At 34.3% G+C, this 16,565-nt stretch overlaps 1 protein-coding gene across 6 annotated transcripts in view; it reads left to right on the top strand.

Annotated features, from left to right (window-relative positions):
* LOC124422691 (putative uncharacterized protein DDB_G0271606) overlaps positions 1 to 16,565 on the top strand; it is a 105,729-nt gene that overhangs the window by 70,688 nt on the left and 18,476 nt on the right. For 4 of the 6 annotated variants that reach the window (XM_046959504.1, XM_046959503.1, XM_046959501.1 and 1 more), the window contains exons 3-4: positions 8,972 to 9,112; positions 13,239 to 13,365. In XM_046959504.1, the coding sequence (XP_046815460.1) occupies positions 8,972 to 9,112; positions 13,239 to 13,365 (268 nt within the window). Of the gene's footprint in view, positions 1 to 1,047; positions 1,572 to 8,971; positions 9,113 to 13,238; positions 13,366 to 16,565 lie in introns of those variants that run through there. The other 2 variants (XM_046959502.1, XM_046959506.1) reach the window with 2 other exon arrangements.

The following is a 16,565-nucleotide window of genomic DNA, read 5'->3' as shown; positions in this document are numbered from 1 at the left end:
CCCTCTCCCTCTCTCTCTCTCTGTCTCTCTCTGTCTCTCTCTCTATCTCACTCACTCACTCACTCACTCACTCACTTTATTCAGTAGTAGCATACGAGGAATTAGTCGAGCTAGTAATTCGGCTAATAGCAGGACTCTCTATTATAAGCAACCAACTGGTTTCTCTCTTTCTCTCTTTTACACATAGCCATACATATAAACATATACATACACGTCTCTCACAGACAAAGTTCACAAGCATCAAGATCGACACAGGGAAATTATCATCACGAGCTCTCGTTTACCCATCTAACGGCAGGAACGTTAAAGTAATGAAAAAGATTCTCGGTTATCATCCCCCACCCCACTCCCTCCTACATTTCCCCTCTTCTGGATTGGTACTTAAGTTAATTCCGTTAAACGCGATCTATACCCGGCCTTCTCGTTTACGAAAGAGAGAGAGAGAGAGAGAGAGAGAGAGAGAGAGAGAAATCCTCGATAAAGTAAATAAAAGCAAGGAAAATGTTCCATATTCCTTCTCACCCTCTCCTCCCCCCCTCTCTTATTCCTTTCGGCCTGATATTTAATAAACATGAGTTAGTATACACAGAATGCAAACTTGGGGTGTTCATCTTGGGATATTATTTCTCAACTTTTTATACGAGGAGTTCATTTTCTTCCTTTCTCTTTTTTTTTGTCTCTTTTTTTTTTTTTTTTTTTTTTTTTTTTTATGACAGAAAGGAAAGAAAGATATACCACCTCGTAAGAACCTTCGCTCGTTGTGCGCGTATGTTTTTGTTTGTTCATTTCTTATTCTTTTTTCTTCTTACTTTATTCTCTCTTTTTTTTTTTCTTCTTTTTTTTAAACTTCCTCCTTCTTTCCCTTTGTATTCGCGTATTGTACAATGTACAATGCATAGATACAAAGAAGAGAAAGAGAAAGAGTATATCCCCTATGTTAGGTGGGTATACATAAGTACTTAGTTTATGCGATAGGTACACTCAAAACTCTAGTTGACTTTATTCGAGCGTGCAAAAAATCTCTTCTTTTTAAAGGTCGTCCGTCGTCCATGGAAGACGCGTGAACGTTCACGTTTCATTATCTAATCTTTCGTTTAACGAAAATTAGAGAAATATATACGAGGAGAGAAATTCAATATATATATATATATATATATTTATATTTATATATATATGTATATATATATATATATCTTTCTGTACATATCGGAGATAGATCGATTGATCTTATCTATAAAATAATAGAAAAAGAGATTTAATATATATAATCGCGTGTCGCCGCGTTAAAAAACGTGGCGCGGTACAATCAAAGTATAGCGACGATACCGGAAGTAAAGAGCGTTGAGAGGAGACTTGAGATTTCCTCGAAGAACGTAATAAGTTCCTCCGCGCGGGACGGTAGGACAATGTTGGCTTGCGTTTATCCGGCGGAAAACTTCAAGTCGAAGACAGTTACGGTGAAGCTACGTCATGGAAGATCAAGGAGGAAACCAAAACTGCTGTCCATTAAGGAGAAACTTCCGGATGGCAAGGAACCCGATACCAATGAGAATGCTCGCCTCGAGAACGAGGTAAGCGTGTTTTGCGGTATACGATCCACAAAGTGAATCTATGTGTATATATATCTGTGTGTGTGTATATATATATATATATATGTAGTGTCCCAAGAAAAAGGATTTATCAGAATTATTATGAAGTCTTTTGACTTAATTCCCCAATCTACGTTTATTAAATCCAATTGATTTCTTGGTCAAAAAGTAGAAAAGTATCGTTAATCAGGATCATTTATGAAATCCAATGACTCTTGTCCCAATCTATGATTATAAAATTTGATTTCTCTTGTCCCCGATGAAAAAGTCGTCGTCCATTTGAATTATTATTAAGTCTAATAATGACTTTTTTCCTAAATCGAGGATTATATCGATGATTAAATGACTTTTTCTCTCTCACAATCTATTTAATTGTTAAATCTCTAGTAATCTCTTGTCTGAAAGAAAAAACCATCGTCCATTGGAATTATTGTGATATTATAATGACTTTTTTTCCCTCAATCGATGATCATGAAATTTAATAATTTTCATTTCTCAAGGAAAATTCTTGTTCAACTTGATTATTATGAGATTTAATGACTTTTCTTTTTTTTTTTTTTTTTTCAATCCATGATTGAACGGAATCTAGTGATTTGTTGTCCCAAGGAAAAAAACAATATTCACCAGAATTATTATGAAGGTCTCTAATGACTTTTTTTCCTAATATATGATTATGAAATCTCAGGATTTTTGTTCGAAAACACTGAGACAGTTCGTCGATCTTGTTCACAAAGGGGACGGGGAGGGAAACAGGTCATTGTAAATTTTACCATTATGAGTTAACCCTTTGAAAGAGGATGGCAAGCCCTTAACAAATTTTTAATGACAATGCGGAGATTCAAGTGGCGAGAGATCTCTCTTAATTCTCTTTTAAATAAAATAATGTTATTTTGGTTAAATCTTTGCGATCAATATTTACCGAGGAATTGTATTTCGAAGTTGTTGTTATTGTTGTTTGCAGTTTGGGAATAACATATTTACTTTATTAATTATTCAAAATGCGTATTGCCGTTCTCAGTAATACAATAACAAAATCTTTCTTCGATGTAACATCAAATATTTTCCGATACACCCGGTGTAATCCTATGGTATTCTTCAGCATTGTATCGACGTTGAAGTTCTACTAACGAAGCCGATTGGATGGGTGGCGTATATTGTGGATTGTAGATATTTCCATAGAAAAAAGAAACACACACATATGCGCACACACGCGTATGCACGAACACAGAAAAAAAAAAAAAGCAAACAAAAATTAAATTAATAGATAAATCCTGTCAGAAAATAAAAATTGAATTACGATTCTCCCGATAAAATTATTTAGCGAAAAGGATGAACCAATAATTTTGTTATCTAAGATACTATTAGTTCGTATATTCATCGATACGTACTATCGGATATACTGCAGAATTTTTTACGCAACACCGAACGAAAATTTTATTACTACACGATTGGTGATCATTGAATACGCATTTTAAATATTTCATAAAAAAAAAAAAAAAAAAAAACAAATTGTTTTTCAATCCGAATATTTGAAAAACATTTCCTCCTTACTCCCCGCTACCATTGGACCCCAAAGTATTAAAAGACCCTTGGCAAAACGATGACGCCATTTGGCTCATGTTGTTATTTAAAATTTTTATAGGATTTTATCATTAAACCCCAATTAGTTCAAAGTAAATATGATAGTGATCCGTCGACCCTTTCAAAAACAAGATTGATCTGTCTTGGTGTTTTTCAGAAAAGAGAAAAGGGAAAGAAAAGAAAGGAAAAGAAAATTATTAGATCTCATAATAATCCTGTTGTACACTTTTCATTTGAACATTCTGATATATATATATTTAATTCTCTTTGTTTGAGAGAAAAATTAATCTTGAGAAAACTACACCTAACCCTTACCCCCAATTCCACATCCCTTATCTTTTCTTGCTTTCAAAAGTTTTAATCTATTATTATTTATTCTTTGTGGGATATATTACATACATAATCATTGTACCTGAAAAGGGATAGAAAAGAATTATAAGAAATCCTTATTATATCATCTTCATTCGTATAATAATTATGAAGGTTTCGTCGAATATAGTAATGAAAGAGAATCATCCGATCTTGCTCAATTATTATCTTACGAAGAAATCTTGATATCTAAAGAGAATTCTCAAGGTGTTAATAATTTAAAGGAGGATTATTATTAAGAATTTATAAACGTGCTACTTCTCTATCTCTCGGAGGAGTCCTTGAAAACGACGACAAATGGAGAACTCTACTATCGTTCCTCGTCAAAGACTAACTAACATTCCATCTTTTTCTTTTTCTCCTTCTACTTTCTTTCTCCTTCTTCTTGTCTTTTTCCTTCTTCCTTCTTCGTTCTTCTTCGCTAAATTGGATGCCTTCTTTTGTATAACTTGGAACGTCTCTGAATGGTTGGTCCCTTTCGAAATACACACACCACACAGATTCCATTCCCTCTGGCTATGGCACCTACGGGAATTTATTTGACTGCAACAGAAACACGGACAGACAGACAGAAAGACAGAGAGAGAGAGAGAGAGAGAGAGAGAAAAAGAGACGATTTAAAGGATCCTTTTGTATTCTCTTTCTCTCTCTCTCTCTCCCTCTCTCTTTCTCTTTATTCATACAGTGACGTGTATCATCGTTCTCTCAAATAAAAACGATAAAATTTTTCTTAATAACCACGGCGAAATTGGCACGACAACGTCATTACGTCGTTCAAAATAAAACACCGTCATTTTTAATAATAAATATTTCTAATAATAAATATATTTATATTGTACGTATGCGTATACATAGAGATTACGTATGTATATAAGTAACTTAATATATATATATATATATAAATATGTATGTATATGATCACGTGTCGACTTAAGAAAATAAATGATAAGATAATCTCTTATTATTAGACGGATTTGTTTCCTACGCGAGCTTATTACTCGAATGAAAAATTTTTTTATTTTCTTTATTATTATTTCGAAAGCAAAGAAAGAAAAAAAGAAAAAGAGAAAACGAAAGAAAGTAAGAGAGAGAGAGAGAGAGAGAGAGAGAGAGATAGAGAGAAATGTAAACTTTCTACGAATTTGTAAAGAAAGATGTATGATCATACACATTTGCAAACGTAAAACACGTTTTATCGTAGATATTATTATTAAGATCGTCGTACGAATAGAATAAAATTTTTCTACTTATATACTTACATACATATATACGTATGTATGTATGTATGTATATATGTATGTATGTATATGCTAATGTATCTCTATGTACATCGATTTGCCGACTTTATCGCGATAAACTGGCTTTGCTAACGATCGAGTAGGTGTAATAAGCACGATCAGAGATCACCGTACTCACTCGACGATGATCCTATCTCATCCAAAGAGAGTGCACGTATATACATATAATGTACATGTATATAATGTATGTATGTATGTATGTATGTTTGTATGCATGCATGTATCTACGTATATATGTAAATATCGATCTTTTCTCTCGAATATCGAACGATAAACCTTCTAGAGGTCAAATGTAAGTAGGTATCTACATACATACATATATGTAGCATAAACTGAGACTAATGGTTTGCCACGAAACAACCGATGTGTCGATTTTTTAATATCTCATCTTAAAAAATCAAAATCATTTTATATATTTATACGTATATATACGTATATCGTGCACATAATTACGTTAAAGATCTAAATGTATTTCATATAATTACAATATCATCAATTTATTCTTAACTAATAATTATTATAAATATTAATTAAATGTATGTAGATAATAAAAGCGTAATGGAACTTTCGTAAGAGAAAACGATCATTTTATATAGCTTTCTATTATCTCTTTTTTCAACGCTAGTTATAGGGCTCTTTAACGACGTTTATACAAGTAGTAAAATATTATAACAATGTTAATCTCTCCTCCTCCTGCTCCTCCTCCTCCTCTATAATATGAGAACGAATTTGTTCCAAAAGATATATATTTTCTTTACAAATGCATATATGTATGTATATGTAGAGTCATAATCGCGTTATATTAATCGTATTTAATTAATCTTCTATTGAAACATACACACACATACACACACATTCTCTCTCTCTCTCTCTCTCTCCCTCTTTCTCTCTTTGAAAACAAAAAAAAAAAAAAAAAGTTGTATCGAGTAAAGGACCGGTATAGTCGTCATTATGTCGAATCTCATTGGAAACATGAGAAATCTCTTTCTCTCCTTTGTTACAAAGGGATAAAAGAGGATGGAGGGTTGTTATATCATATGTTTCCAACCACTATATGCCTTTCTAGGCTTGTGTGTAAGTGTGGATAGCCCTGTGTAAACTGATACCTTGTATAAGAAGGATCAGTTACCTTAAACGGAACGGACATACGTCACCGTACGCGTCCGGTTGTATATAGAGAACACGGTAGTGAATAGAGAAAGAGAATGTATATAAAAGAGAGAGAGAGAGAGAGAGAGAGATGCTACTAGCTATCACTATCCGTGACATAGAATTGCGTTTTGGTACATACATACATACATACATACATACATATATACGTATATACACCCGCGTCCAAGGATGCAATACGCTCCTAAATATAGAACATTTGCGCTTGGCCCGTGCAAATGTTACCATTCGCTAGGATATGAGAGCCAGCTAGCTACTTACAAGGGATATATGCTTTAAAGTCAGCTATAGTAAGCCGCATCCGGTGGTCTCGAAATTCGATATAAATTAATTTCCCTATGAAATTTCCACGCCAATATATATATATATATATATGAGAGAGAGAGAGAGAAAGAGTAGGAAGATCAATCGAGTCTCTATTTCTTTCACTTTCCTTCTCTATAGATTCTACATTTAATAATGAATATTTCGATCGTAATTCGAAACAATCAATATATCTAATTAATATCTTTCTTTATATATATATATATACATATGTATGTATGTACCATCCCTTTATAGAGTAGTCACATTCCTATGTATTTCTTATTAAAAGTTATTTTGTTCGTTTTTTTTTCTTTTTTTTTACGTTAATCATTACGTTCATCGTTTAATTGCATTAACGATTTAAACGTAAAATATCATTTTGAAATAAATTCGATCATAAATTTGATCGTTAGAGAAAATTATTTTTATTGTTACTTTCCTTCGAATATTTATATATTTTCTTCTGATTTTTTTTTTCTTTCCTTTTTTTTTTTTTTTTTGTCGAATCCCTTAGAATCGCAAGAATCGTAGGATAGTTTTTTATTCGTAAGTGTGGACGAACAAAGGATAAGGAAAATAAATTTCCGTAGTTCTCTACTATTCTTACATTTACATCTTACGTTCCATCTTTTTCTATCGATCTTCGAAGGGAAAGCACGCAAAGTTTCCCTATGGAGTAACAGACGTGTATATGTATTCATACATCCACGTATGTATGTACACATATATATATATATATATATATATATATATATATATATATACATGTATGTGTGCATGTAAAGTAATCAAGAGTATACTCACACTTGTGGACTTGTTTCAAAGTTTCAAAGTTATATTTTTCTCTACGTTCTCATTTTCATAAGAAAGTTTCAAATAACGATTTCCAGGTTTCAGTGATCCTTATGTTTCTTTCGCATCCATACGATTTACTTGCACATATTCTTTTCAAGGCGCTTCGAAAGATCGATCGATCAATCGAAATAATAATAATAATAATAATAATAATAATAATAATAAAAAGAAAAATAAAAGTGAAAATTTGTCGATCGTCGTTAATTTTTCTAAACCGTGTATCTTCTCCGTCGCCACTCTTATCCCTTCCCTTTTGTCTATACAACAATAATTTTCTATGTGTCGAGCGATTATATATCAATTTTGTGCAGTCCGTTCGAATAGAGAAAATAGTTTATGCGATAGAAATGAAAATGTCTGCCAGGTAGAGAACGCAAGCTCGTTAGGACGGACGCGTAACGAGCGTATCTCCATCGAGCTGACATCCTTGATAGAATTCCGGGCATTAATTTCCTGAACGCGCATCACTTTGTATATGTACCTTCTATGAATATGTCTCTATGTGTGTTCTATGTGTCCGTGTTTGTATATGCGTATGCGCGCGCGTGTGAATGTACAACATCGTTAAGATAGAAGTTTACTTCGAGTTTCTAGGAAATAATAATCAATGGACATAGATTGTGTACGTTCAATGAAAGTTTGTTTGTTAACGAATTTCCTCTTACTAACACTTAATAATAACTTTGTTTCCTCATGACCTTATCCTCGTTTTATTCGTGACGAAATGGTAAATAGTTATGTCCGTGTTAAGGATTAAAATGATTATTAAAATGATTTGTTAAATAAAAAAAAAATATATATGTATATATATATATATATATATATATATATGTATATGTATATGTATATATTATGTAGCAAAAGAAGAAAACGAAAAGTGTAGGATTTGTTTTTTGTTTTTTTTGCGGCGGATGGATTGATAAAAAATAAGACCGTAGGGACTAAGTTTACCCTTTTTCTTTCTTCTTTTTTCTTTTCTTTTTTTTTTTTCAAGATCTACATCGTAAAGAGAGAGAAAGAGAAAAGGATCGTAGCAAAGAACATTTATCGTTCGGCTCAGCACCCTTCGAAAGTGCCCGACCGCCCTCGATCACATAGGGTTCGACTTTGATTTCGACTCTCTTTCCTTTCTATCGTTTTCTCTCAGTCCGCCCACCTTATCCTCATCCCCTTTTCTCTCCTCCCTCCCTCTCTCCCTCAATCCCCTCCACGAAAAGATCATTTTTCTCTCTATCTCCCCTTGAAAAGCTCGATCCTTTAAACCACGATTCGGGTTAAAGCGTTAAACCCGTTCTAGTTTTCCGTCAGATTTCGAAATAATTAACTGTCAGTCGAATGACAAAGAAAAACTCCGTGAAATTCACGAACAAAGAAGAAAAGAGGGATGGTTGGGGAAGGGGAAGGAAAAGAAGGAAGGAAGAGAGAAAATTAAAAAACAAATGGTCAAAGTTGAAAAAAGTGAACGTGTGAGAGAGAGACAGAGAGAGAAACAGAGAAGAGTTTTCATAATTTGTGAAATAATTTGTATATTTTACATATATATGCTATATATCTAGGTTTTTATATATATATATATATATAACATTTGAAATAATTAAAACGCGGTTCGTCGGGAAATAAAATAAATGGTTTTATATGATCATAGATGTAACTATATACATATTTATGTATACATATATATATATATGCATATATTTATATATACGTATATATAATAAATATATATAAATATATTATATACATAAATTTGTTGTTTATATTCATTTTATTAATATCCTTTTATATTAATTTTTGTCATTTCAGTTACCAGTGGGCGGGGGTGGTGCTGTGCTGGTGCTCAGCGAGCTTGAAAGCATGGCGGCCAGGCAACAGCGGGAAATCGCTCAGCAGAGGCGCCTCCTAGAGCAAAAGGAGGCCCGTCTAGCCGTGCTTCGAGGCGCACAGGTAAGCAACCGTAAGTTAAACGAAGAGAAAGAAAGTCGAGAGAGAGGGAGAGAGAGAGAAATGACAGATTTTGCAATGTAAGGTGAGAGAAACGAGGATAGCTAGATGAAAGAGAGATCGGTGTTTTCTTCTCGTCAACAGCTCTCTTCCTTCTCTTGACCTTCTTCATCTTCTTCTTCGTCTTCTTCCTCTTCTTCTTCTTCTCCTTCCTCTTCTTCTTCTTCTTCCTCTTGTCAGGAAATCGTCCTGGAAATTTGTCGAATAGAAGTACGCTGCGCTTCGATATTCTCGAAGATCGACGCGTCGAAGCGTCTCCTTTCGTGTCCTTCCGTTTGTCAACGAGTTCGTTTCCGATAACGAGATGTGCCAATCGGTCACGAGTTACCCTCCTCATCCCCTTCCCCAGACACCCCTTCTCTCCTTCTATCTTCTTCTATCTCTCAATTTTTCATTTTATTTCTCTATCTTTACCTATTCCTCCAAGAGAGGAAAAGAGAATGAGAGAGAGAGAGAGAGCATTGCTATCTTTTCTTCTCTCTCTCTCTCTCTCTCTCTCTTTTCTCTTTTTTTCTTTCTTTCTTCCTTTTCATTTCATTCCGTTTCATTTCATTTCGTTTCATTTCTTTTCGTTTCGTTTCGTTTCATTTCTTCGACGTCTACCAGAGTCTGCCGGAAGATCGGATTCGAAACGCATTTAACGTTTAATCCATCATATTACGGACAAATGACACAAGAATAGAATCGAACGCGAAGGTAAAAAAAAAAGAAAAGAAAAGAAAGAAAAAAACAGACAGGACAAGAGATGAGTAAAGCGAGAAAAGGACAACAGCAATGAGCTGCCCTCGTCCCTTCGTCCCTTGTTACTCATCGTCGTGTTGACGTTATCGTCGTCGTCGTCGTCGTCGTCATCGTCAATGTCATCGTCGTCGTCATCGTCGTTCTCGTCATTGTCATTGTCATCGTATCCGTTGAAACTGCCAACTCTGATCGAATTTTCTGCGGCTAAATTGAAATTCGTGGTCGTTCGAATCGATCGGTTTAGGTAGAGATAGGTAGATATGTATCTGTTATACCTAGATAGGTAGAATACAGATAGGTAGGTAGATAGGTATATATATATATATTTATATATATGTATATTCCGAGATATGTATATTTCGAAATTGACGCGTCAATTTTTCGCAATAACCGTGTTTTCATGGTATAAGTCCTTTATTCCCAAACGTAAAAAAATCGATGACTACTATTCTTTGTCTCCTCGATGATCAAAGGGTGGGGGGGGGGGAGGTATGGAGAGATGATATTGAAGATGGAATTGGGTATAGGATAGGGTGGGATGGAAAGTGGGTGGCAGTGGGAGTGGGGGAAGAAAGAAGATGAGAAAAAGTATGTAAGGGGGTTTCGAGGGTTCTTCGAATTTCGAGATGTGTTCGCGAGCTGACAAAAGAATTTTCAAGTTATCGAGATAGAAAGAGATAGGTCGATTGGTTACTATAGAGAGACGAGAGAAAGTGAAAGAGAGAGAGAGAGAGAGAGAGAGAGAGGGATAGATAATACTTTAGATGCATGCGTGTGTATAATGAGAGGTATCATGTATCCATCCTGGCAATGAAGAAGGAAAAGGCAAGCTCTTACGAGATTCTCCTCGTCCTCCTCGGTAGCTACTTAACCCTCAAGACGAGTAATAGTGGTGGTAATAATAGTACTAGTAATAGTACTAGTATAGTAATAGTAATAGTAGTAGTAGTAGTAGTAGTAGTGGTAGTAGTAGTGGCTCGTGTGAAGCGCGAATAACGGACCAAGTGTCTCTTCACGTTCGATATTAACCCGATTAACCGACGGCAATAGAGTCTATGACGTGTAATCGGATCTATGTCGTATGCTTTCTCACTCTCTCTCTCTCTCTCTCTCTCCCCCTCCCTCTTTCCTCTCTACCTTCCTTTTTGCCCTTCCTGGCACTTCTTACGTATTGCGGGTTCCTTCAAGTATATATATCTCTCTCTGTCTCTCTCTCTCTCTCTCCCTCTCTCTCTCTCTCTCTCTCTCTCTCTCTCTCTCTCTCTCTCTCTCTCTCTCTCTCTCTCTCTGTCTGTCTGTCTCTCTGTCTCTTTGTCTTCTTTTCGGAAAATTATTTTTTTTTTTTTCCTATTAATATCATTTGTCTATTTCATAAAACGTCTCATCTATATTCATGATAGGACGTTATAATATATATATATAGGTATATGATGATAGCGTGATAGGAAGTTAAATCGAGGAAAGCACGCAATGGTTCGTTCTTTCACATATATACACACACACACCTACACACACATAGACACATACGTGCGCACACAAGACGTAGACACATACTTGCGCGGACGAGGAATGCGGAGGAATTTTCAAAATGGAAAGCGATCTCGCATAGTTACCTACATATCACTTGGAACATATTGATCTTCCTATATGGCTATGGTACCACGCGAGATCCTTCATTTCTACGGCGAAATCTATACTGAAAAGGTCACATGTTCTAGTCGTCTCTCTCTCTCTCTCTCTCTTTTACTCTCACTCTATCACTAGACATATACCCTCTAATATATCGAGAACACGATGGTCCTAATCCGCCGTACAGAATCCCCTTTCCTATCTCAGAATCGAATTGGACTCTCGATAACCGAAGACATCGGGTTTTATCCATCATTTCGCGATTTTATTTCTTTTCTTACGGGTGCAAGGAAAAAAGAAAAGATAGGATAAAGGAAAGGGAAGAAAAAGGAAAAAATAAGAAAAGGGAAAGAAAGAAGAAAAGAAAGAGAAAAAAATGATAGAAAGATAACAGTAACGTTAGTAAGTACGAAGTATTAAATATGTATGTATGTATGTATGTATGTATGTATGTATGTATGCATGTATATATACATACGATCTTTCCTAAAGTCATAGAACGACATCTATTCTAACGATCAATAGGAATTAGTGGACGAATAGAAAAAAATGTCGATCCGATTTGTGATTCGTGTTAGCATAAGCCCCTTAGGCTTTTCAACTTTTCGTATTCATTTTTCTCCATATACCACGATACTTCCTTCGATATTCGATTTTCTCAAAGTATAAAATACTCGTAAGTTTTTTTCTTCTTTTTTTCTTTTTCTATTTTTTATTTTACTTTCAAACAATCTTATCGTCGATCGAACGATCCATTCGTATTCTTTAGAATATTATTTATCCTATTAACGTCACGGTTTTCTTTTGTTGTTGGTTTTTCTTTTTTTTTTTTTTTTTCTTTTTTTATTTTATTTCTTCATAATATGTTTTTATCCGACGACAAATTTTTTCCAATACTTCGATACGGACTAGCATCGCTTATTGTTAAGGACAAAGGTTGAATTAATATAATTCTTTTTCTTTATCGTTAAAAATCGTCGAGATAAGAGTATATAAATGTACGAAAGTTGAAAGAGATTGAAGAAACTGGTGATAGGATTAAATAAGTTAGATGGGAAAGGAAGTTTTTCGAAGTAACGCGAAGCTTTTAAAATTATTCTCAAAAGAATGTTTAACGCTTAAATTAAATGTACACCCTCACTCTCTCTCTCTCTCTCTCTTTCTTTATTTTTCCCCATTTCTTAGTCTCTTCCTCGTTCTTTTTCCCTTATCCGTGAGGTTTTTTCGACCTAGATTTTATGAAAGATAAGATCTTGTTCTTTTCTTCCAATGAAGAGACAAACAACAACAAAAAAAAAAGAAAAAGAAAAGAAAAGAAATAAGAAAGAAAATATTAAAAGAAACAGACAAACAATTCTTCCTTCTCTAACGTGAATTTATTTTCCTATACATCTCTCTCTCGCTCTCTCTTTCTCTTTCTCTCTCTCTCTCTCTCTCTCTCTCTCTCTCTCTCTCTCTAACTCTCTATCTCTCTATCTATCTCCTTTTCTTTCTTCCTTTGTTTTAAACCGAGTTTATCAAGAACGTCTTTCTATACGTGACCGTAAATAAAATCGAGAAAAGAAGGGAATCCTCCGTAGATCGTCGTAATTCGATCACACCTCGAGAATAAATACATTTCTTCTTGTAAAAGTCTTCTCGAGGAGAATCGTACTTCAGTGACCGTGGTGCATGGTGGTCTCTCCTTTTGGTGTTACAGGAGCCAGCACAGCAGGACAAACTCGCTAGATTGAGACACAGACTGGACCAGCAACAGAGCAAACTGAATCGTCTGCGGTTACTCAGATCTCAGACCGACCAGTCGCGAGCCAACAACGCAACGCTGAGTAAGTTGATTGCATTTGCTTTTCCTATACCAAACCTCTATCACCCATTTACCTAACCTACCCCGCTTCCCTTTTCCTGACTCCCTCCCTCCAACTCCTCACTCCCTACTCCCTCTTCATTGCCCTCACTCGACCTATCTCTCGATCCCTGTATTCGCATTCACGAGATTCGTCGGCCAATACACAACTTGAATTTACACACTACGTATAGAGAGTATAATATATATATATATATATATATATGTTTGTATGTATGTATGTATGTATGCATATGTACATATATAAATAGATATACGTGGTGTACGTATTCACCTTCCTCGTCACGTCGTATATATACGTGTTATATTGTACTGTATTGTGTTGTGTTGTGTTGTCTTGTGTTGCGTTGCGTTGCGTTGCGTTGCGTTGTGTATCGCGCATGTCTCTCCTCCTGCACTTCGGTCATCGTTACGTCGGGGAGCATCCTCGGTTTCGATTGGAATTCATAAGCTATGCCGGTGGTACGCGGCACCGTGCGTATCTCGTTAATTAGCGATTATATTGTTCGGATCGTTATATCTACGGCACACGAGCTCTATTCGCACGCTAGTTTACTCCAGTTATTTCCCTTTGCCATCGGGGTATATCATATATATATATATACATATATATATATAATATATATTGTAATACGATGTTGGATATTCATAGAGATTGGTGGTTTTGTATAACTACGAAATTATTTTCATAGTTTTCAAATTATCCGTCAAAAAAATTATACTCATTTATTATTTTACATACAATATATCATGTACGAGATTGATACAATAATGTATAAAAATTGGAGAACGAAAGTAATCAAAATTTTTCTTTCGTTTTATTTCTTTCTCTTTCCACCTTTTTTTCTTTTTTTTTTTTTTTTTTTTTTTTTTTTTTGTTATTATTTCTTTAATCTTTTCAAGAGCGCCTTCCATAAATCAAGATCTTTAAATGGCTTTTGTAAGTGCCGAAAAGTGTCTCCATCTTTAAATTGTTTCGTTTGACGCACGTAGTCACCATGCCGAGAGACGCGATTAGATAATTTCCGTTTTTAGATGACCTAGGAAAATGGAGCAATTCTTAGGAATAGTTCAGCAAGAACTTGTTCCGCTCTTATATCTATATATCTATATGTCTATCTATCTATATATATATATATATATATATATATATATATATATATATATATATATATACATATATATATACACACACACACACATATATATATATAATAAATTAATAATAATGCATTATTACGGTTTTATATCTATAGATATATTTATAATTGAAAATCTTGCCAGGTGATTAGAAAATTTTTTAATATGCTGATTTTAACAAATACAATGATATAGAATAATAAAAATGACTGTTTTTTTCTTTTTTTTTGGAACGTTCAACAATGATATTAAAGGACAAAGAAAGAGAGACAGACGCTGGTCGACGTTGGTTTTTCATTGGGTTTTCACGAAACATCGAGAAACGAATGGACAGAACGTGGAAAATAAACGACGAAGCTAGACGCTCGACGTTTCCATCCCCCTTTCTTCCTATTTTCTCTTGCTTTCTACTCTCTCTCTCTCTCTCTCGCTCTCTCACTCTCTCTCTTTCTTGTTCCCCTTCTTCCTGGTAGCATATCGCGAACTTTCTGCTCCTCTTCCGACATCCTCGCGTACTGCCACTTGGCCCGCATTCAGAACACGCCGTTAGCCGTAATAGTGCCCTATTCATTCTTGATTCTATCGGGAAGCGTACAAGAGAAGAGAAAACATAAGAAAAATATATATATATATATATATATATATATATATATATGTATATATCTGTGTGTGTATATGTATGTATATATAAAATAAATGGGGTAAGTGTCAGTAGATATTAATATTTCAAATATATCTTCTTGCACGTTTATTTTTTTATTTGTAAATTTATATAAAATTCTCATTTCCAATTATCTCATTCTAATAAAATCAATGAATCGACAAATTTATATATATATATATATATATATATATATATATATATATATAGTAAACAAAAAAAAATGGGGTAAGTCAATAACCATTAAACGCATCGAATATATTTTCTCGTACGTTTATTTTTTTTATCCACAAAATTTTTATCAAATTTTTGTTTTGAATCATCTCTTCTCTAAAGTCAGTGAATCAACAAATTTCATAGCTAACAATGGTTATCGATTCCATACTTCGTATATATATATATATATATATATATATATATATATATATAGAGAGAGAGAGAGAGAGAGAGAGAGAGAGAGAGAGAGAGAGAGAGAGCATGAGATAAGCACACGTTTTTCCAGCTCATGTCTATATATCTATTACACACACACACACACATATATATAATATGTACACACACCCATACGTATATATATATATATATCCATCAATTCGCTTTCGGAAAACAAAGGCACTTTTTCACGAAACGCAACGTTCGGAAGAGGTCCCTTTCTTTCCTACCACATTGGCAAAGTTTCGAGTGTGGAACTTGTTGAACTTCGTTTAAGGTAGGACACGGAAGACGATATTGTCAGAGAGAAAGAGAGAGAAAGAAAGAGAGAGAAAGAGAGAGAGAAAAGAAAAGAAGAGAAATAGATAGAGGGTGAGAGAGAGAGAGAGAGAGAGAGAGGGAAGAATAAAAGGATCGGCTTTCGAAACTCGTCTTCGAAGGACGGGAGACAAAAGAGGGGCTTCGAGGGTGAGATACTTCGAGAATGAAAGGCGAATAGACTTTCGCTCTTCTTCTTCTTTTTTGCTTCTTCTTCTTCTTCTTCTTCTTCTTCTTCTTCTTCTTCTTCTTCTTCTCTTTCTTTTACCTCTTCTTTTTATTTATTCCTTTTCGTTTATCTCGCTTTTCATACTGAATTTCATTGTGTTTTCATCCCCCATATAAATGAGAATTTGAAAAGGAAAAAAGAAAAAAAAAAAAAAAAGAAAAAAATAAAAGGAAAAAAAAAAGGAAAGAAAAATGAGAAACAAAAAATGAAAAGAAGAAAACAATATACGCTTTTCTATACTTGCATAAGCTTTCTCGTTGATACGTCATCGTCCTTGATTCCCTATTGGAAAAAAATATCGTATGTTAAAAGGTATATGTATTATTTACTCTATATCTTCTTCTCCATCGAAGATTTTATTCCGAGACAAAATGCAGTGCTT

The sequence above is a fragment of the Vespa crabro genome, chromosome 3 (genome assembly GCF_910589235.1).
Source record: "Vespa crabro chromosome 3, iyVesCrab1.2, whole genome shotgun sequence".
NCBI classification, from domain to species: domain Eukaryota; kingdom Metazoa; phylum Arthropoda; class Insecta; order Hymenoptera; family Vespidae; genus Vespa; species Vespa crabro.
Note: the sequence above shows the minus strand (reverse complement) of the source record. Positions and strands in the feature narration are given on the sequence as shown.